General features: G+C 36.7%; 1 protein-coding gene and 1 long non-coding RNA gene across 3 annotated transcripts; one reads left to right on the plus strand and one right to left on the minus strand.

Moving 5' to 3' along the window:
• Positions 1-4,545: 4,545 nt before the first annotated feature.
• On the minus strand, positions 4,546-21,501 carry LOC139149331 (uncharacterized). The gene is made up of 7 exons (XM_070721046.1): positions 21,297-21,501; positions 11,960-12,831; positions 11,289-11,529; positions 10,978-11,074; positions 10,093-10,236; positions 9,189-9,443; positions 4,546-8,483 (listed from the first exon to the last, which is right to left on the minus strand). The coding sequence occupies exons 2-5, from the start codon at positions 12,529-12,531 to the stop codon at positions 10,208-10,210; spliced, it is 939 nt and encodes a 312-aa protein (XP_070577147.1). The 5' UTR covers positions 12,532-12,831; positions 21,297-21,501; the 3' UTR covers positions 4,546-8,483; positions 9,189-9,443; positions 10,093-10,207.
• Positions 8,366-13,092, plus strand: LOC139149333 (uncharacterized). 2 transcript variants are annotated; one of them, XR_011556099.1, is made up of 5 exons: positions 8,366-8,506; positions 9,981-10,046; positions 11,118-11,181; positions 11,816-11,907; positions 12,962-13,091. It is a non-coding gene; the product is annotated as an uncharacterized lncRNA (long non-coding RNA). The 2 variants fall into 2 exon arrangements; XR_011556100.1 differs by lacking the exon at positions 11,816-11,907 and having other exon boundaries at positions 12,962-13,092.
• Positions 21,502-21,575: the final 74 nt, after the last annotated feature.

A 21,575-nucleotide genomic window follows, 5' to 3' on the forward strand; every position in this document is an offset into this window, starting at 1 on the left:
AAGATTTCGGAAAGTTTGAATGTGTCATGTGGGGAGGGGGAATGTCATAACGTCACACGCAAAAAAATTGCACGGTCTCACTGTAATCACCATAGAAAAAATAAAAAAGTCAAAAAAATATTTTTGTCTGTCTAGTTTTATGGTTCAAAAAGAGAAAAATGGCGACCATTGCTTCCCTCTAGATGGAAATTTTATGTCATATCGTGTCTGCTGAGGGCCTGCTATATGTTGCATAAGGACCATGAAAGCAAGCCAGGGACCAGGTGGATCTACACAATTTAACTACAACTGTACAAGTTGGTAAAGTAAAAGCAGCTGCAATCAGAATGTAGATCAGCTCACTATCGAAGCAGCTGTTCTCCAGCCTCAAACAGAGAACAGTGAACCTTGGACCCTGTAACGATATACTGGGACTTCAATAAATAACACCAAACTTGAAATGTGGTAATTGTTGGATCACCTGTACAAGTAGGATTGACATATAACCATATTGTCACACTATGTAGACTGACTGGCAGGTACTCAGTGAGTGATGTTTGATAGCAAAATACTTTTTCGGATATCTGTTGGCAGTTATTATATGTAAAGAGACTGGAAATATTCTGAGGAACTCTTTGTGATCATTGCTATCGATAATCCTTGACACCTGCACATTTATCATAATTGCAGTCTTTTCAACACCATTTCTTTGGACTTTGTATTTCTGACTGACTAATAAAAAGTGTGTTTCATCTTCAATACTGTTGGTGTTACACTGATTGGGTTTTTGGAACAGTGTGTCTCCCTTTTTCAATTGCTAGATCATGATTGCTAATGCGAAGTTTGGTGAATAATTTTCATTTCTCACCTTGTAACTGTGTTAAGTAGGCTTCTAATCTAAAATTACGTTTTATTTTGGCGTACATTCTCAGTTTACTATTTTCATCAGTGATAAAATTTTTCCAAAAGACTTCATAAGGCTTAATTGTTTGTTAAATTTGTTTTCATTAATCCAGTTATAACTTTGTGGTGTTTAAGAGAAGGAGCTTTATCAAGGAGAAAGTCCATTCCATTTTCTTTAATTAAAGCACTTAAAAGGATCTGTTGTACCATTTGCTCCAGAAAAGCTTCTTTAGCAAGATTACAATGTGGCAGTTTTACACTAAGCCAGTATTTAACAATATTAAGTTCAGTAGAAGTGGGAATTGTCCTAGTTCACCCCTCACAGCAGCATTACAAGCTTGTCTTTTACAATGTAAAATGTTCTTACAAAATTTGATGTGAGTTTTTTCAATTGCTGATTTATCCCACTTCTTGTAATCCATAAAATCTTGTCCCCAAATCTCTGAGCCATACAGTAAAACAGATTTAATGAAAACATTGAATAAATGTAGAGGAAATTTTATCTTTCTGTAGTGCAATAAAACCCTTTTTAAACTATATAAAGATTTTGCTGCTTTATCAGTCAAATTTGTAATTGTGTCACTGAAACTACCATTTGATTTAAGGTGAAGTACTACGAATTACGTCAAAATTAAGTTGTGGTGTCATTTTCTTGAAACTTTGCACAAATATTCTTGGAAGTTGTGCAAGTGCAAAAATAAAATAAAAAATGGGGGTCACCATGCTCGTTTCCATGGAAACGGACGTTAAAATGGCGTCGTTAGAAATAAATAAAAATGATATAATTCACTTAAACTAAAGAAAGCAACTATAAAAAGCTTAGCAAATGAGTTAATTTTAATATATACCAAGACTTAAGATCCATATCTATCGAATGTTTGTAAACAAATTTTTACATAAGTATCGATTACAAAATGACGATATCGAAATTATATCACTACATAATTTTCGAACTTTCTTCCTGTCGCTTTGAATGGTGTCATTTTGACCAAACTTAGCGAATAAAATCCTGACATAAGACCATTTAGTTTACACTTTTAATAAAAGAGTGTCACCACGCTACTTTTTACAATATCTCCAGGTGAATGGGTAATATGCGCCATGTAAATGGGAGAGAAATGTTAATTTTTCGCTCATATTGAATAAAAACCAGCTTCCTAGGGGGTCAAAATATGACAAGGTTATAGGTCACATGTATTTCTAAGAGACTGGGTCAAAAAATTAGGTAAAAGCGCAATTTCAACAATGACAGGTGATGTTAAATACATGCGCTACAAAGTTACCCATTTGCGACAGGCTGGAGTTAAATCTGCGCAGAAACGTTCTAAAGCGTGTGCGCGTCCGAATTTGTCGCCCTTTACCTTAATTGTCAGTCCTAAAGTATGTATAGCTCTTAACAGATTTGAAATCCTTCACTGGAGATCAGAAGATCATGCGAAATTCACTTTTTGAAGAGAGATAGGTCCGTGGCTAATGGCGGCCAAGTGAAAATCGAACTTTATCTTGAGGAGAAAAATATCGTTTTCGACGTTATTTCGAATGGTGAATTGGCTTAAACCGCGATCACATTTTTGAATGACGAGTGATTCTTGAAGCTAGTAATCTGGTGTTGATATTGAATCAGATAATCGTTTTTGAAAAATCAAATTACAAATCGTGCACCACTTGCAATGTACAATGTTCCCTTTCACGAGAGTGTTAGGGGGTATTGACGGCCTTGCACTATATCCTGGTACACGCAGTTACGTCACAGGCTAATTAGACATTATTTGTGTTGATATTTCCAGATATGATAAAAAATTATGAATATTGATAAATTATTAATATGAATTTTACAGAATAATACAAGCGACCTGCGGCCGATATAGCTCCGCTGTGTTTATGTAGAGAATAACTATTTTTTACACATGTTGATTAGGAAGGTGGAAATCTTTGATAGCTCAATGCAGAGGCCAGAAAAAAGTGGCTAAAATAGCTGCAAAAATACACAATTGAAGATTTCATCATACTTTGAATATATCACATCGGATCATCCCTAAGAACATGTCAACCAAAGCTATCTGATGAGTAGTTTTTTGAGAATAAAATTTTCTGACCAAAGATGGCAACAATTGCCCCAAAAAATGAAATTGCAGATTTCATCATAATTTCAAGAGATCAAATTTAGTTCATAACTTCATCTATAGAAACCTGTATACCAAATTTCAAAGCTGTTAGACCAGTACTTTTTTGAGAAACACATTTTTTGACCAAAAATGGGAAAATTGCCCCAAAATTCAAAATTACAGATTTCATCAGAAATTCATTATATATTACTGAACTCATCTGTAGAAACCTGTATACCAATTTCAAAGCTATCAGACCACTAATTTTTGAGAAAACATTTTTTGACCAAAAATGGCAAAAATTGCCCCAAAATACAAAATTGTAGATTTCATCACAATTTCAATAAATATCATGTAGTTTATCTGTAGGAACCTGTATACCAAATTTCAAAGCTATCAGATAAATAGTTTTGGAAATACACATTTTTTGACCAAAAATGGCGAAAATTGCCCAAAAATACAAAATTTCAGATTTCATCAGAAATTCAATATATATTACTCAGTTCATCTATAGAAACCTGTATACCAAATTTCAAAACTATTAGACCAGTACTTTTTGAGAAATACATTTTTTGACCAAAAGTGGCAAAAATTGCCTTAAAAATGCAAATTTGCATATTTCTGCACAATTTGAACAAATCTGAAATAGATCATCCCTAGGGACATATGTACCAAATATCAAAGCTATCTGACTGGTAATTTTGAAGAAGAAGATTTTTAAAGATTTTTTTACCAAAAATGACAAAAATTGCCTTAAAAATACAAATATGCAAATTTCACCACGATTTGAACAAATCTGACTGAAGTCACCCTAAGTAAACTGCATATCAAATTTCAAAGCAATCGGACAAGCGGTTTCAGAGAAGAAGATTTTTTTACCAAAAACACCAAAAATTGCCCCAAAAATACAAATATGCAAATTTCACCACGACTTGAACAAACTTAAGTGTAGTCACCACAAGTGAACTGCATATAAATTTCAAAGCAATTGGACTTGCAGTTTCAGAGGAGAAGGCAATTGTTGACGGACGACGACGACGACGACGGACGACGACGGACGACGGACGACGACGACGGACGACGACGGAAAATCAACCTATTTGATAAGCTCCGCGTCGCTGACAGCGGAGCTAAAATCTGGCTTTTTTACAAACAATGTCGTATATTTTGTGATAATAACTTATGGAAACCCCATTGTTGTTCTAATGATGATTATTAATAAATTATAATTATGTTTAATGAAATAATATTTTACACATTGTAATCTGCTTATGTAAACAACCCTCTGGAAATCCTTATTTGGTTCATAATCTATGTTAAGATATACAAGTGACACCATGACCCATTTCAGTCTACGGCGAAAATGTTTAGTCTACGGCGAATACTGTGTAGTAACTTTCGCCGTATTTTACTATGTGTGTGACGGCTGTGGTGTGGACTGTGTTGACAAATCAATTAGTCCGCTGATACGTACCGCTGATTAGCCAGTTGGCAATGGTTGCGGAGCAATTACAGGACAGGAGATAAGGACTTGTAGGTAATATAGAAAGCAGTCAGTGGAGTCGAAATCTTTATTTGAAATACCTCAGTCAAAATTAATAACATTACTGTAGTAATAAAGAAAACAGTCAGACGATTTGGAGTTGAAATCTTTATTTCAAATATCACAGTCAAAATTAATAAAATCAAATAAAGTAAACCGTTGCACAAAAAACTTATCCCTCCCCACCCCCATCCCAGGGGACTCACAGCTGTGCCCTGTGATTTACCTCCATGAAATGAATTAAGAAGTCTGGATGAACAAAATTAGCAGTGTTTTGTCTAGGACGCAGGATTCCCCCATCTAATCAAAAACCGCCTGAAAATAAACGTGAGCCATGTCGTTCTACTGCGATGACGTTTGAAAGTTATTATTTACACGGAGTATTTATAGTGGCATCACAGACAACGAGAAAAACACCACCTTTTCTGTGGCCATAGTTTGTGATTAAAGAGTTCAGTAAAAGGGAAGGAGACCTTTGATCAAAAATGCATATCTTTATTGGAATAATCATAATATAATAACATCTTTACTCTTGAAGAAACGTTCACGTAATTTTAGGGAAAAAAGTCGTACGAAACATTTCATCTAATGTCAACTTCCGAAAATAAATGTACAATGTATTCATATATGCAAAGTGTGCATCTCGAAAGTGAAAGACTTAAACTTTTGCTTACACTTTCCTCAAGGAATATTTCAACCATACTCTTTCAACTTAAGTCAAGAATACAAATCGGTGTTCACCTTGCAAATTATGGTACTAAAGAAATAAATTACCAAAGATTTACCGATATTTGAAATTCAAAGTGACTGCCATCCCCGCGTTAACTCAATGGAGAAAAAAACTAAAATAAGACTTTTCTTACACCAAGAGCTTTAAAATGAACCCCAACAAGTGGGGTAGATCAGAAAAGAATTGAGAAATTATGAGAGTCCGAATATCTGTTCCCGAGACATTAACAACATTGTTTGAGTATGCAAATCAATTAATATCGAGTAATTGTCAATGGAGAATATTCATTGATTTACAATTGCGCATTACATAATAATATATAAATAAATGAAGAATAAGAAGTTGGACAAAAGTTGTATTTCGACTTTCTCTTTATAAGTACACGTCGCTATTTGGTTGGCTACTATTGACCACACACTGCGTTAATACAGAAAACTGTGTCATTCGGATAAACAATTTACATATTTATAGGTTTTCATGTTAACTCTTTCTTAGAATCTGATAACAAAGGGAGTAGACAGGTCTTAATGTGGCAATAATGTAGTTCTCGAAAGATTAGAGTAAAGTGATAAGACTGAATTTAAAGATATAGAATGAGGATAACTCTCGCAAGTGTGCACGATGAAAATGCGCATTGAGGGACGGTGGTCGAAGATGTAAGCGTATTCTTTCGCGTGTTTAAAGAGACCTATTCCTGATGAGATTTAAAATGGGAGTAAATGGTTTTAACCGATTTGACATTGAATAGTAAACGAAGGTTTACAAGGTGTAAAATAAGTAGGTACACATGTAGAACAATAGGAGTAAAACGTCAAGAAATTTTGAACAAACTGAGGATCCGTTACTAAGGCATTCAGTAGAGCATAACATAGCAGCTGCATTTACTTCGGAAATGTATAATTTATAGAGCCTTTCTTTTACAGTCTATTTTGAATCTATGATAATTATTGCAGTGACATTTACTACATTGAAGGAAGCATTGATAAAGCTCACAAAAGCTATAACTTTGGGTATAATCTAACAATTTAATTTTTCTACCGAATGTGTAAATTTAAATGCCAATAGAAATTAAATTTACCTATCAAAGAATTATGGACAATATAGGAGGTGCGTTTGAGCGTTACGTATTTCGAAAAATTGTCAAATTCCACTTCATTGAAGAGGTGATGGCTTGAAATTGTTGGTCGAATGGAGTACGGACGGCCTGAGAAATTATTACTGACATCTAGCTGGCCTGTAATTCTGATTTTAGATATTTTGCCTCTCACTGCAGATGACATTTTAGAATTGGGGGGGGGGGGGTCCAAAATACCCACAAAATTTAAATTAGGGATGTCAAATTCGTAGGGTTTCCCTGATACACCCGGCGTTCTCACAACATTATATTACCTGGAAATTGCGACGGCTTTTAAACACAGGAAGAAGGGGTGAATCCAAACTCACTGCTCCCTTACCCGACGGGTTTGAATAAGGCAGCATTGCCCGCTTTGTTGTTGTTGTTGTTGTTGTTGTTGTAATCGAAGAAACGAGTGATTTTATAAACTTGTACAGTCGTCTATAGACAGTTCAATGGACCGCGATGTGCTTGTGCGGTAACCACTGGTCCGAAAGTTAGTGACGTAGAATTCGCAGTGTATATGTTAGACAGGACCGGATGCGCTGTCCATGCTGCATGGTAGCCTTCTCTCAAGGTCGAGCAATCCAAAATGACCACAAACCGATATTCAATGCAATGCAATTTAGTTTAAATCCTGTCAGTTTGATATTGAGGTGTTAAATATGTTTGAAATTACAGTACCGCCTAGCGTTCAGAGTTAACATCGTCCAGTGGCTGATATACGAGTGTCGGGTGTTGGTCACAAAATAATCCACAACGTTTGTTACCTTCGAATTCTGGATGTCCGAATAATGCTGAGAATGAGGTTGTAACAATTCATTTTCTCTATTGTCTATGCTCCACAAAAGCAGAGCTAAAAAAAATTGATGCAGGGGCCTTCAAGTGCGCCGCACACTGATAAGAAACAGCTCTCTGCTTTTTTTCGCCTTAGCAGATACCTTAGTTTCTCTAGGGTCTAGTACCCCCACCCCCGTGAGTTGTCTTACCGACGCACGGCATCAAACAAGTTTAGGTTTGCTTCCATGGATTACGAGGTTTATAACCGAGACACGTTTTTTTTTCCGAAAATAATTTCAGATGGCTACGATAGCGAGCGGCTATCGTAGTAATCGCTCATGGCGAGACAGAAATCAGTTTTCCCCAACTAAAAACAAAAGTCAAGAAATAGGAAATAGACTGTCATAAGAGGGCGCACAAGTGTCTGGGTAATTGGGTAACATGAACAAGATGAACCATGCATTAACTGACATGACATGAATGATGATCGCTATACCTAGCCAGGCTCAAGGGAAAGTAGAGAGAAGAATGGCGAAAATACAAATTGTTCCTCGGAATCACCGCTTCTACTTTAATCGATTTGATTTTTTCTTGAAATTGTGCATAATATGTAGTATGTACTTTTAGTTCCAGAGTAGCTGTGATATCGCAGCGGTACTTGTGGCGTGTATTGAACGCGCTCGGGTCATTGGGTCATCGCAACAATCTGTGGCGATGACCCCAATGACCAGAGCGCGTTCAATACACGCCATCGCCACAATATCATGAATATCACAGCCAGCTAGCTAGCTGTGCAGCCCACAGTTGCGAGTGGAGTGATACATACCGGCCGCCGCGTAGTATGCATAGAATTTATTCATTCAACATTCTTGAATTTGTGCTCTGTCCCAGAATGACACTGTTCATTGTATTACAATATTGCAAATATGTAGGATTTGTGTTGGCCCCATTAAATTTTGCTCTTTGTTGGCAAAATATATTTTCCACGATATCACTGTTCACACGTGATGGAACAATTGATTTAACTTTCTGCTGAAATTTATGACAGCACAATTGCTGAAAGCCCATCAAGAGTGAGGCTATATCATCATGTGTTTGGAAACTCAAGAGTGCTGCCTGTTTTTCCTTTTTTGACATGCTGACCTCTTCTCGTATTTCCTTTTCCCAGTTCACAAACCAGTCTAACACTTCTTGATTCACTTTCAGACGTTCATCTTCCAAATTCATGATTGGTCTTGAATCCCTGAAGTTCTTGATGAGCCTGCTTGTGTTTTCCAGTAATTCTATGGTTGAGTCAACCTCTGTGCTTGCAACACTTTCTTTGTAGTCCTGAAATACCATGAAGATCAAAGGTAATCAAAGTAATCACTACAGAAATACTGTAAAAAAGCAATTTAAGCAATTTAAGGGACAAAGTCGGCCATTTTTCATGAGTTTTGTTTGATGCAAGATATTGATTGACATGGTGAAAGGTACGAATGAATGGGTGACCATGCATATATTTGACCCCGGTTTTAAACAAATTAAATGAAACCATCGCAAAAATGAATTAATGGTCATGACCATTAATTTGTTTCACAATGGTTTCATGTATCGTGTCAATAACCGGGATTGAATATATGAATGGTCACCCGTTTATTCAGTACCTTTCAACATGTCAAACAAGTAGTATCTTTCATCAAACAAAATTCATGAAAAATGGCCAACTTTGTCCCTTTAACTGAAAAGACACCTTGACCATAGTAAATATGGAGGAAACTTAGTGGGATCTTAAATTAGTGAATTTAAATACTTAGGTAAATTAGCTCAAAAGGGATGCTAGCAACAAAGACTTGTTGTAAAGTAGAACAATTTCAGTAATACAACGTGATTGAAAACAAGTACATTAAATTATGGTAATTCACATTTCCACAGTTAAAAGGATAATGCAATACTGTATTCAGCTTGAAAATTTAAATCAAACATCATCATTTAGTCATACCTGCAATATTGTAAATTTGGAACTATCTGGAAACAGCCCCCAGCCCTATTTACCTTCATCAAATTCAACATGTCCTCATTAAGAACTTCCTCTGCTAATTTGTTCCTCATCTTTTGCCTTTGATTTGGGTAAATATGTTCATCAGTCAGTTTCCTGTGAACCCGGACACTATTTCTGTCACAGTCCCATCTATAGGCTTTGATCCAATGATCCCAACTTATGTGGTTTCCCTGATGCTGCAGTTGCCTCACATGAAACTTTGCTTTTCCACTTTTGAGTAAGTTGTTCCTTATCTTCTTAAAGATATGCTGTTGAGAAACCAAAAGTGACTTTACTCACAGCCTCGAGAAAACACCTGAAGTAGCTCTAAATTTAGAGCGAAACGTTGTGTTTGAGGTATAATAAATACGTTTGGAACCTAACAACCAGGTGTGGTAGTGTTTGTCAACCCAACTTTGTTATATATATATATATATATAATATATATATATATAATATATATATATATATATATATATATATATATATATATATATATATATATATATATATATATAATATATATATTATTTTGGTCGTACTGTGTTATTTAGTATATCTTCTTATACAAATTAATGTGTGCAAGAAATTTGATTTTGGAATTTCCCCGAAATATGATCCACTGTAAATTTGAGTCTCTGACAAAACTGTAAATGTAATTTTTTTTCAAATACAAAACTTACCATACTTGTGCATTGATAAACGTTGGATAAATAAGTGTGTTGCATCAGTAGAATACTGCAGTAGTTATCATTTTTTTTCAGAAAAAGCATATTTTAACATATTTAAATATTTTTAACTTCCAGCTAGCATTGGCATTCAGTACCATTCATTGTAGTCACTTAAACACTGTAACAAGGCTGAACAACCAGGTAAGAAATAATTTCACATACATGTCCCATACAAATGAATACTTACTGATGGATCCATTAAGAAAACAATCTTCTGTGAGGGATTATACAGATTTGCCATTGTGAAGGCCTCGTCTCTAGGGCTTCCATCAAAGTGCACATTTATGAATGATCGATTTTGACTAGCTCCATCCATACAGGTATAGTGGACCTAATAATATTCAATGTCATAAACAATTGGTTAATTTCATATGTACTGGGGATTGCCATTTTTACAGATTAAACTATCAAGAAGAAATTAATATGGTGGCCTAATATTTGACAAACTATTCTTCAACTATACCTGAAATCCCCAGTCAGACAACACTGATACAGCTTTCCAAAATATGTTAGTTATCTCTGGACATGTTGCTTCCTTAGTAGGATAGTGACAAATAGGAAATCTGAATCCATTATCAGCGAGATAAACGAGCTGAAGAACATGGGTTGCCAGCTGTGGTTCTCTCCTAAAGACACTATCAGTGATGTAAAATGTATTTCACTTACAGTACAAATTTGTAATCATTTTCAATCTGTTTTACTGAAATTCTATGTTGTTACAGACAATGTTTATGTGACTTATAAACAGCTTAGAAGATAAAAACCAACGACACCTTTATTCCATTGCAAACATTTCCATATTAATTGAAAGTAAAATTTTACAGTGTTAAATCCCTAATACATTCTTGAATCTTGTATTGCAGACATTTCAATTCAAAGTAATATTTTGCAAATGTCTGTGAAAGTCACACAAAGGACAGATTCGGAGCCAACATGACAGCATGAGCCAACAATTTTTATTTCTATGAAGTTCTCCTATTTGTCCGAGTACATTCAGCACAAAGTATGTTGAAAATCCCACTGAACCCTGAGCATTAATGAATTAATGAGCATTAATGAGTGAAAACTTTACCTTTCAGCAGATAATCAAACACTTCATTATCCTTCCCCATGTCCACAAAGCCTACAAGTTTCCACTTTCCACCAGTTGAACTTATATGCAAATCCTCCTGTAAATATTACAAGTAAGTGGTTTTTTTTATTCTACTGCAGATTATCATTATCAGTATTCACCGTGGTGATGATCCAGACCAGTGACAAATGTCCCACAAATATGGTATGTATAAGTTTATAGGTTTAATAATGCAAATGCAAATTTATGCATTTCAATTTTTAAGAGCCAATTTCTGTTCACATTATGTAAAATTTTGTGTGACAATTTACCTGAATTGCCATCTCATCAAAGATAATACCACCGGTCCAACAACCATCATCCTTTCCATATTTTGTTGCCTCTTGGTGCATCCAGTGCATGATATCACTGTTGAATCCAGGTTGTTGTTTAACACTTTGCTTATAATAACGAAGCAGTCTTCCAGATGGTAGAGTCAGGAACCCACTTTCCCTCAAGTCATTATATGTCTGTGGGCTTCTAGCCCAAAGAGATAGACAAAGTTGAATTACTCTGCAAGAAATGAAAAACATGCCTATCACTTTTGATCATTTGTCAGTCAAAAATAACTCAGGGGAAGGAAGGCACAGGGGTCATTTCCGTTTGAAAGTTTAAGATTAAGTTGCCTTCATGCTGCAATAATCTCAATTATATTTTTTGCATACTACTGTTCAGTGCAAAGCCTGCCATGATCTTTCATGATATATTGCTCAAACTTATTGTTAAAATAAAAAAAAATATCACATTAAGGTCTAATTTATCTTTTTTTCTTTAACAATGTATTGCAACTTTTCTTCAGAGTGAAATCATGAAACCTGTAAACAGAATATATTTGACAGAGGTAAAAAAGCCATATAATGGAGCTTCAAGCATATATTGGGTAAAGCTTCTGTATGTAGCTCTATGACTTACAGTCCAGCTCAAAATACATCTTATATATTACCTAGGATGCCATTTTCTCATCCTGGGATCTCTTTTGTCAAGATTTTCTTTCTGTGACTCCAACAGTATTCTGAAATCGTCATTGATTCCGGAAACATTGTCAAGTTTTTCTTTGAGTTGTTGCCAGATCCTACACAGGTCTTGATCGTCGTCATTGTCAAGTTCAAAAGATGTGTTATTTGTCAGCATTTTTTTCTCCATGCAGTGTGTCGCCTTTGCCTTGGCACAGTTCTTACATGAATAGGCAATTTTAGTAAATGACAGAACACCCTTGCAGGAAGAGCTTCTCTGTCTTGCTTCTTCTTCATCTTTGTCTTCTCTTCCCCATCTTTCACATTTCTCATTGAGTTTACTGCATTCAAAACCACGGCAAACACGTAACTTGCTTATCAGTGATAGAACTGAGTTGATGGATGCAGGGGTAAATATTACACATGATGGAATTCCAAGTTCAGTTAGATCAATGTTTTTACCAGAAACTTTGAGAGATGTGTGTCCACTATCAGTGATGTTCACTTCTTTTGCAACTCGATGACCATTACAGATATCTCCAGTAAAGTGTACTATGGTCATTGTTGATTCGGTTATTCTTGTTACATGATAACATGTTGGAATGCATTTTTTTATTTCATTGAAACTCAAGTTAGAGACGTTTTGATGTTCAGATTTTTTTTGAGCCCTCTGTATACTGCAATTACTTTTCCCTCAACCCTTTTTTTTGACAATCTGGATTGCTTGAAAGCTACAGGCAACAGTCTACCTAGCATATTAATGGATATATCTTTTCCAGTGGTATTCTTGTAAGCTTGTTTGAGGTTTGTAGCTGTGATTAGATCACCCCAGTCTTCACACATTTCATATGAAGACTGCACCCTGAAAAAGTATGTAGACAACATGTCATGAATTTTGCAAATACGCCTTTATAAGTGATAAATAGTCACACGATGTGTGTAATTGACAATTTACTATGCTGATGTGTTCTTTGTATCCTTGTACTTTTCAGCCCCGAAGACAACAGTGATAAACTATGGCTGGGCAATGAAGACATTACTTCCAAATACAGACACTTTAATAAGACTTTAATTTTGGATTGTTTTGTACTTTTTAGCAGTAACTTTATATTATAATGCAACTTCATTGGTATACAAGTTTACATACCAGCTAATAAAGGATGTTAAGTGCACTGATTTGTGGTTTCTGGCATTGTCTGTCCCCTGTCTGCCCTTTATATGTAAATATTTTCTGTTCCTCTTGATGACCTTTGTGATCCCCTGATGGTTCTTTCAACTGTTAATTGTTTGCTGGTTTTACACAAAATAAAGGTAGAATACCTTCTGACAGCACATTGACAAGATGAGGTTCTGATAATTTTTTTGTTTCATTTGTTGATGCTTTCCAATATGAGAATGATAAAGCAAACATTTGGGACCAAAGGAATATTAGTTGTGAAATTCATCATACTAAACCATGCAAGATGATTGTAGAAATTCTCCTTTTAGTTGTCTGGGTTAAGTAATGTGAACTATGAATTAATAAAATTAATTACGCCCTGTTTGAACCTTTTTCGAACTCTTTTTGTTTGTTTATTTTTTTTCAGTAAACATGAATTGTTTGTCCTGAAACCATATGGACAAAGAGTGCAACTTATAATAATTAGCTGGCTGGGTTTCAATAGTTGGCATTAAAACTAAGTTTGGTTTAGAGAATTACTTACTGGATATCAAGAACTTACGCTGCAGAAAATTGTCACAAAACTTCGTATTTCTGATCACTGTTTACAAATCGAGTTGGGCAGAAGGTCAAAACCAAGAATTCCACCTGAATCCAGATTTTGTAAGTTTTGTAAGTCTTCCGTCGAGGATGAATTTCACTATTTAATGAAGTGTCAAAAATATAATGGTGATAGAGAAGTTCTCTTTTCTGCAATGAAGTTGTATTATCCTATATTTGATAGTTTAAATGAAAGAGATAAGTTTTTGTACATTTTAACTTCAGATGATTAGTCAGGCAGCTAACCCGAGATTTTTGTGAGAATTGTGCACTTTGGGTTAAAAGAATGAAATTTTGCACATTAACAGTTTGACTTGTTCTGAACATTTTTTGATATGGATCCAAATCAGAAGCGCCCTCTAGCGGTGAGGAACGTGCGTATTGTGCAAGCTTTCAGTAATATGCAAAATTACCCCTATTGCTTGCTGTACTTTCATCAAATAGGATCAGAATCGATGTGTACTCTTAATGAAATTTAATCTTGCGCTCAACATAATGTAAACATGAATATTGTTATGTCATTATACTAATAATCTATGGAATATCATTTTAACCACCATTAAAAGCAAACAAAAAGGTTTCACGATTGGGTTTACCATCACTATTTTACCATCACTATTTTTCCCACAGTATCTGTCAACCAAGACTATATTTCTCTTATTAATATGTGCAAACATTCATGAGGTGTGAAAAATAGTTGACAAGGCCCAGTTGCTACTATACAATAGATGTTTATTCCCCCTAAGGTTTCGGACGTACACGGACGACCTTCATCAGAGACTATACAAGCACAATGATGAAGGTCATCCGCGTACTTACGAAACATTAGAAAGAATAAACATCTACTTTAGAGTAGCAGAGGGGTCTTGTTAACTATATTTCATACCTCATGTATCCATTATCTACAAGTACCCACTGCGTATTCCACATATGCACTGTGATTGGACCGATTGGAATGATCCACTTGATATTCACCACTATAACAAACATTAATGTTATAGTAGAAAGTGATGTCCATAAAGTGCTCTTGTAGATCAATCCTCGTGACAGTTTCCTCCACAGTAACAGAGTGCAGTGCACGTAAGACTTGCCCTGTAGCACTTGCATAAACCCCTGCATGATCTTTTGCAGTTGCAATGTATCAGCTCATAACACATCTCTTGAGCTTGGCCAAGAGATGACCATTTTGGCTTCCATTGAGACCCATCTCTCTTTGTCCACCCCCAGTCCATTGGATCAGGTAACTTGCATCTTTCTGCAGCGCCTGTCCCCACACATATCCTCCTTGATAGGTAGTTCTTAGTAGGTGTTGTTTTAAAGCTGCTTCTGTTGGTGGAATATTCTCCAGAGCTCTTGACTTTCTGGAGAAAAGATGCTGTCTTGCATCATTTACTCTATGGAAGCCACTTGTTCTATCATACCAAAGGACCACAAACCGCTCAATGAGCGAAATACAGTTATCGGGCACAAAAGTTGGAGCATCTGCCAGTGTCAGGAATGCATCAGTTACATCTGGAAAAGCATTCCACGTCTCCCAGGCAGACTTTTTGCCTTTCCCACAGAAAAATGATGTCACATCACAACCGGTCAAGGCATGGAATACTGCTAACGCTTTTGCTTTTTGAGGGCCTAAAGAGTTGGCAATTTCATGAGCTCCTATATATCGGTAGTTTCTGCCTGTACCAAAGGCAATCCATACTTCGTCAACTGGTATGCAGTGCAGTTTAGACACAATTATGACAACTACATCTGTATCACCTGTACGGACCATAATATTCTTATGGCCACGTTCTGCTGCATCAGATAAATGGAGTACCAAACGTGTGTCTGCTTCTTCATGAGAGCAGGGTTCAATATGACTTTTGTCTTCTCTGGCTGATGTACATAAGACTTGATTACCAAGAGTACTGTACAATTCCTTTCCTTCAATGTCTATATCTATTGAACATACTTCTTCAGCCAAAAAATGAAATAACTCAGTTTTGTTGTCATTGTCCCGCAAGAAGCTTTGCCAGTTACTTGGTACATTTGATGTGGGTAGGACTCTCCTTCTTATACCCTTACCTCTTTAGCCCTCGTTGCTGCTTTTAAGCTATCAGGAAAGTAAATATCCCATACTATATCAACTCTGTCAACATTTATCATATTTAACATTATGTAAGGCTTGAATACACTGTTACTATAATCTTTAAATGTTTTGGAGGTGCCCGGAGATAGCAGCTGGACAGCCATTGCACCATCTATGATCTTTGCACTAACTTTGGGAGCTGCACTAGAAACATGGACCTGTTGTTCAAGTTCAGCCAGCAGTACGGCTTTGTTACCTGATCTCATTTCACCTTGCTTTGCCAAAGAAGGGGCCATGGCTGATTTTCATACTTGAAAAACTCTTCAAGATTTCCATCTCGGGATTGGCATGCGATGTATAATCTAGAGAATAAGGCACAATCTTCCTTTAATGTCGTTATCTGTGCCTTCTGTTTAGGAGAAGTCCCTCTTCTTGAGAATAGTGGCAACTTATTCTTCTTTATTGGTTCCTGGATGGATTTCGATCGTTCGATGAACCTCTCCTTGATAAAGAGTTGATACTGCTCCTGGCCAATCTTGTATACCTCTCTGACAGAATTAATCACATCAGTATCAACGATGTCTTTAGTATCTAATGAGAGTAGTTCACCACTATCCTCTTTGAAAGGATTTCCCATATCATTGAAGACATCAAGAAGAGCTGAGACATCCTTTGCAAAAGATAATTGAAAAGCTTGTGACTGCTCATGGTGTGTTGTGGTTTCTCTTGTAAATTTTATACCACTGTTGTGTTCAAACTCTTGTATCATTCGGGATACCTCAGGACCAGAGATCATCCAGCATCTCAATGCTGATGGGTTCTCTGTTAGCCCTACTGCACCACCATCCCCTTTCACCAGTGCATTGCACTGCTCGTGAGCCTGATCAAGTGCCATTGCAGAAAATGAACGTTTAGACTTATGTGCAACAAATGCTCCTGAACAAAATGCCTGATGCACTGTTGGGTGTTTTGTTTGTAACGCACACATATCTCGCACATGAACCGAAAGCATCGAGCATAATTGATGTGGTCAAGACTAAATATCCATGGCATCAGCTGTCTTAGTGATTCAACATACTTTGAGAAATCTGCTGCTCGAATCGAACCTATAAACTCAAAAGTGCACAGTTCAAGTTGAAGAACAAGAGACCAATACTGAAACTGAGGCTGTTCAAGGGACATTTTTTCACACCAGGATGTAAATTGCAAAGGATTTTCTGGATTCAAATCTTTGTAGGCAGAGTATGCCTGATGTTGTGTGATAAAGAGAGCAGCTGCTGTGATTTGATGGGCACGCCTTGTTCTGGTTAGATGTGTGGCCTTAATCATGGAATCAGCTGTGCCACTAGAAGCAATGCCAGCTGTGTGCAGTGCTGTTGTCCAACCACTTCCATCAAGCCAGTCTCCCAAGATCTTGAATGCTGCCATTTCAATGTGAAGTCCACCGAACATGATGACAAACTTATCTTCGCCATGAGTGTCAGGAAAGTTCCACTGAATTACTTTTGCTATTGCAAATAAGGGTTGGTCCATCACCAGTACTGGTACCTGCTCAGGGTTTAGATGCTGAACAGCAGATTTTATGATGTTCATGGAATGCTGGATCATGGCAACTGTATGTGCAGTTTCTTGAAACAGCGGCATCAGAGCAACTGTAGTTAAGAAATTCCTGAAAGGTTGCTGCAAGAATGCATGATGTGCAGACCATGAAATGAAGTCATCTTTACTTAGCTCTTGCTTATTGATAAGCTTTCTTACATTCTCTAACCAGTCATACTCTATTGCCAAACTATCTGCTAAGCAAGATGAACCTTCGGGCTCTACTGGCATAACGATCGCAGGTACAAGAACATCTTTCCTTACAGGAGAAGCAGGAGGGACAGTAACATATGATACTGAATTTGTGCAATGCCATTCATACTCATTTCACTTTCAGAGCCGTCAAGCTCTTGGACATTACGTGGCACCCCTTGGGCTTCAAATGTTGGATGTTGCATCAAAGAAATGCTTGTGCCATGGAATGAGTCCTTTGCGGTAGTTGAACTTGGGTTATGGTCAATATTATCGACAGCGGCTGTTGTGAATACACATTTGGACAACTTTGGAGGGCACACCACCTGTTCCTTTTCATACATAGTACAAACCTTGTTACCAATGTCTGTAGAGATATTGAGGACACGATCATAGGAAATGGATAAACCCATGTTATAGAGAGTGTCAATCAGGCCTCTCTTCCTTGTCTCACAATGGATCTTTAAGGCCAGGTATACGGGTACAGGTGTTTCTCTGTCCCTACTATGTCTATTAGCCATTATTGAGGTACCTTGACTATATCTTGATTTCACACTGTTGAACACAATTAGCTGTGAGATAGTTTTAGAAGCCTGTGAATTCGGTTTTGCCTCATCAGATTGCACTTTAATGTCCGGCCCATCTAGAATCATACTGATAAGAGCATTCAAAGATGCAGGTACAGCTTTCTCCTGACAGTCTTGTGTGAAACTTCCCGCGAATTCTAGCTTCGTTTTGAAGATATCGCGACGTATTATTTTGGCAGTTTTTGCAAGGATTAATGCTTCACTGTCAAAATCTTGATCACGGACTTGTTTAAGCACTTCTCCGACATCTTGGTCAAATGCAAGAACAACTTGTCTGCCTTGCGTATATGCCCTGAGGTCTGGAATTGCTGCCTCTATTCGATGTTTGAGCCTGGTAGTGTGTACCTGGGCATTCTCGACACCAAGTTCTGCTAACCTACATAAATACAACTTCTTAATTTCTGTCATGTAAAAGACTGGTCTTGTTTCTTTTGTATCACGAAATGATTCTAAATGTGACACAAGCTCTGCAAAAGCTATACCATGTGCCAAACCCTCAGACGACCCACCTAGACTTTTTCTTTCCTGTACCTGTGCTCGCTTATACAGCTTTGCCAAACATTTTAAATGATATTCAGCATCAATAGCCACCATATCTCCACCTGCCAGCTTAGATAATAACTTTGTGTCATTAAGTTCTGTTGCACATTTTCTAACCTTGAAATCAAGTTCAAATGTAGATGCCTTGTGAAGGCTATCAGAACCAGCTGGTCTGTCACAGAATATGCACATATTTTGACTTTGCTTGAGATCTTGGTTTCCAGTACGCGCTTTCCGGGTTTTCACAGGACTTGACTCTTGAGTTTCTTCAGATTTCCTTTTGCGTGCCCTTTCTAAGTTCATGTTACTTATTTTGTGTCTACACTGTTTGTGCCATGCTGCATTGTTATCCCGTAGGGTCACTTCAATGCCTGATCCCGTGTCTAGCATCTCGATGTCAACATTCACAGGGAGTGCATTAAGTTCATGGAACTGGATAAGATTTTCTGCAACATATTTATATCCTGCCCCAATATCTTTTCTTTTTGAATTAGCAGGGCATTGCAATGGCTCATCAGTTTCAGTCTGACAAAGGATGCATAGTTTCCAATTTATTTCTTGGATTATCTTACTAGAACAACTCGGTTCTTCCGACTCTACAAGCTTGTATTGGTTGGACACGTCTGCCATCTGCACCTACTTCAGTGTGCGAGTGGTCTAAAGTTTTTTTAGTGATATATTTTCAAGAAAAATGTCTATCCTAGACGGAGAAACGTTGTCTTACGACCACTTTGATGCCCCTCTAAGCGCTATGATAAATGGAATTTGCAGAAATTATGTTTTATTTTCTTAACAAAATGGCATAAAGATGGCACTCATTCACAGACAGAGTTCAAGAGGGGGCTATTTTCCTCACGTATAACAATTTTGAAACAAGCAACCAATTTTGACGCTTTTTGGTGCAATTTGACAAAGATATACTTCGAAAATATTTATTATTCGTCTAGTCACAGACAAAAAAAGATTAACAGTGTCAAGAGTATGAGACTAGCGTCTGCCCTTTAACATGTTTGAAAAGTCTCTACAGAATTTTGTTGTCTAAGGTGCACTCAGAAAATGAGATTGCATAAAAACACTGGTTTTAACTTGGCTTATAAAACCAGATTGTTGAATCTATCAAATGTAACCAATATTGAAGCTACTTTTATGAAATTCCTACAAGGCAATATAACATTATTATCAAAGGCCCTAAATGATGTTTACGAACCTATCTGAACTTAACAGCTACTTAAGCTACTTTTAGGAAATTTAAACAAGGCAACATAACATCATTTTCAAAATAGTCTCAAAGTAATGTTACATGACCAAGTCACAAAAAACCAAACTCGTGACTCTGTCCCTGTGCCAATTAAAATCGCGAGTACTGTAAATCCAGAAATGTAACTCTTACGTGCTTTTCTCTCATTACACTATATAATTATAGATTCTCTGTTAACTCCCATCAGCACATGCAGAAACCTGATTTCAACCGATACACATCTTCTGCTTATCTGATGGTTTCGTTATTATTGTTGACAATAGTTGCGTTGAACTTCAGTCGTGATATGAATTCAATAAGCAATGACAACATGCACCCAAGCAACAAGCTGTGTCAAATGATTCAGTATTTACGCTTGAGTAAGTAATATACAATGAGCCTGTGGTTGATAATAGGACATTGATATTCTGAACAATCATTCAAAGTTACATTAAATGGATATGATCTTGAAAAATATCATTTCAGCGAAATATCAACCCAGGAAACAGTCAAGCTTCCTTTCAAATATGAAGTTGACCTAAATTTGTCAAGAATGAAAATGGCGGAATTATTTCACTTATTGACCAATAGAGGGCGATAATTACATAGCTGTATATCAAGTACTGGTGCAAATATCACATCAACGAAATTTCTACAGTATTAAACATGAAATCAGTGATTCTTTCTGGCATATTTGATAAAATTGACCAAGATACGTCAATAAATAAAAGGGAAAAAATAAGTTTCCTTTCTTGACCATCAGAGGGCGCTTCCGACTTGGATCCATATCCAGAAATGTTCGTCATAAGTTGATGTACAACTGTGCCAAGTTTCATGCTTTTAACCAAAAGTGCACAATTTTCATGTTAACCGCCTGACTAGATATGCTGTCTCTCATGAAATATATTACAAACACTATGTTTCCCCTAGCAGCTGCAGGTAAAGACATAGACAACAATGTTTTATGCAATGTTTAGTTTTGTTCTTGCTATACTGCACTTTCCGAAGTGTGTTATTATGCAATAAAGTGATTAAAGTGATTAAAATATCAATCCACAAAACAAAACAAAACAAAACCAAACCAAATTAGTTTTCTTTGTGAATTTTCATTTTAAAAATTGGACACAATGGTTTTTTCACCGTTTTCCCTGTGTGTAATACAGTGTATCTATATATTTTCTGTGCATTTTCCCTGTGCTGTGCTGTGTGTGTGTGTAGAGAGAGAGAGAGAGAGAGAGAGAGAGAGAGGGAGAGAGAGAGAGAGAGAGAGGCCCTTCTCCAAATACTAACTTTTTAGTAACTATACATTGTTTAGGAATAATGCTACTAGAATCAAATACATTACCATGTCCAAAAATACTGCTCTTCCGCCATCTCATCGATTTATCCTTGATATTCTTTGGTAATGGGCGCTTGCAAAGACAGTAGTTGTATCGGATTGACCCCGTTGTTGCTTTTGAGTGAAAGTGTAACGGTCTTCTCGAATCTGCCAATCAGCAATCACTTTTCCATAGCCCAATTTTAATGTCTCAAACTAATAACGAGCGATCAAACCAATAGAGGTTATCATGAGGTCAATTGGAAGTAGCTAGCCAATCACAACGCGGCAGGTCTGACCCCGCCC

Source organism: Ptychodera flava, chromosome 14 (assembly GCF_041260155.1).
Source record: "Ptychodera flava strain L36383 chromosome 14, AS_Pfla_20210202, whole genome shotgun sequence".
NCBI lineage: Eukaryota > Metazoa > Hemichordata > Enteropneusta > Ptychoderidae > Ptychodera > Ptychodera flava.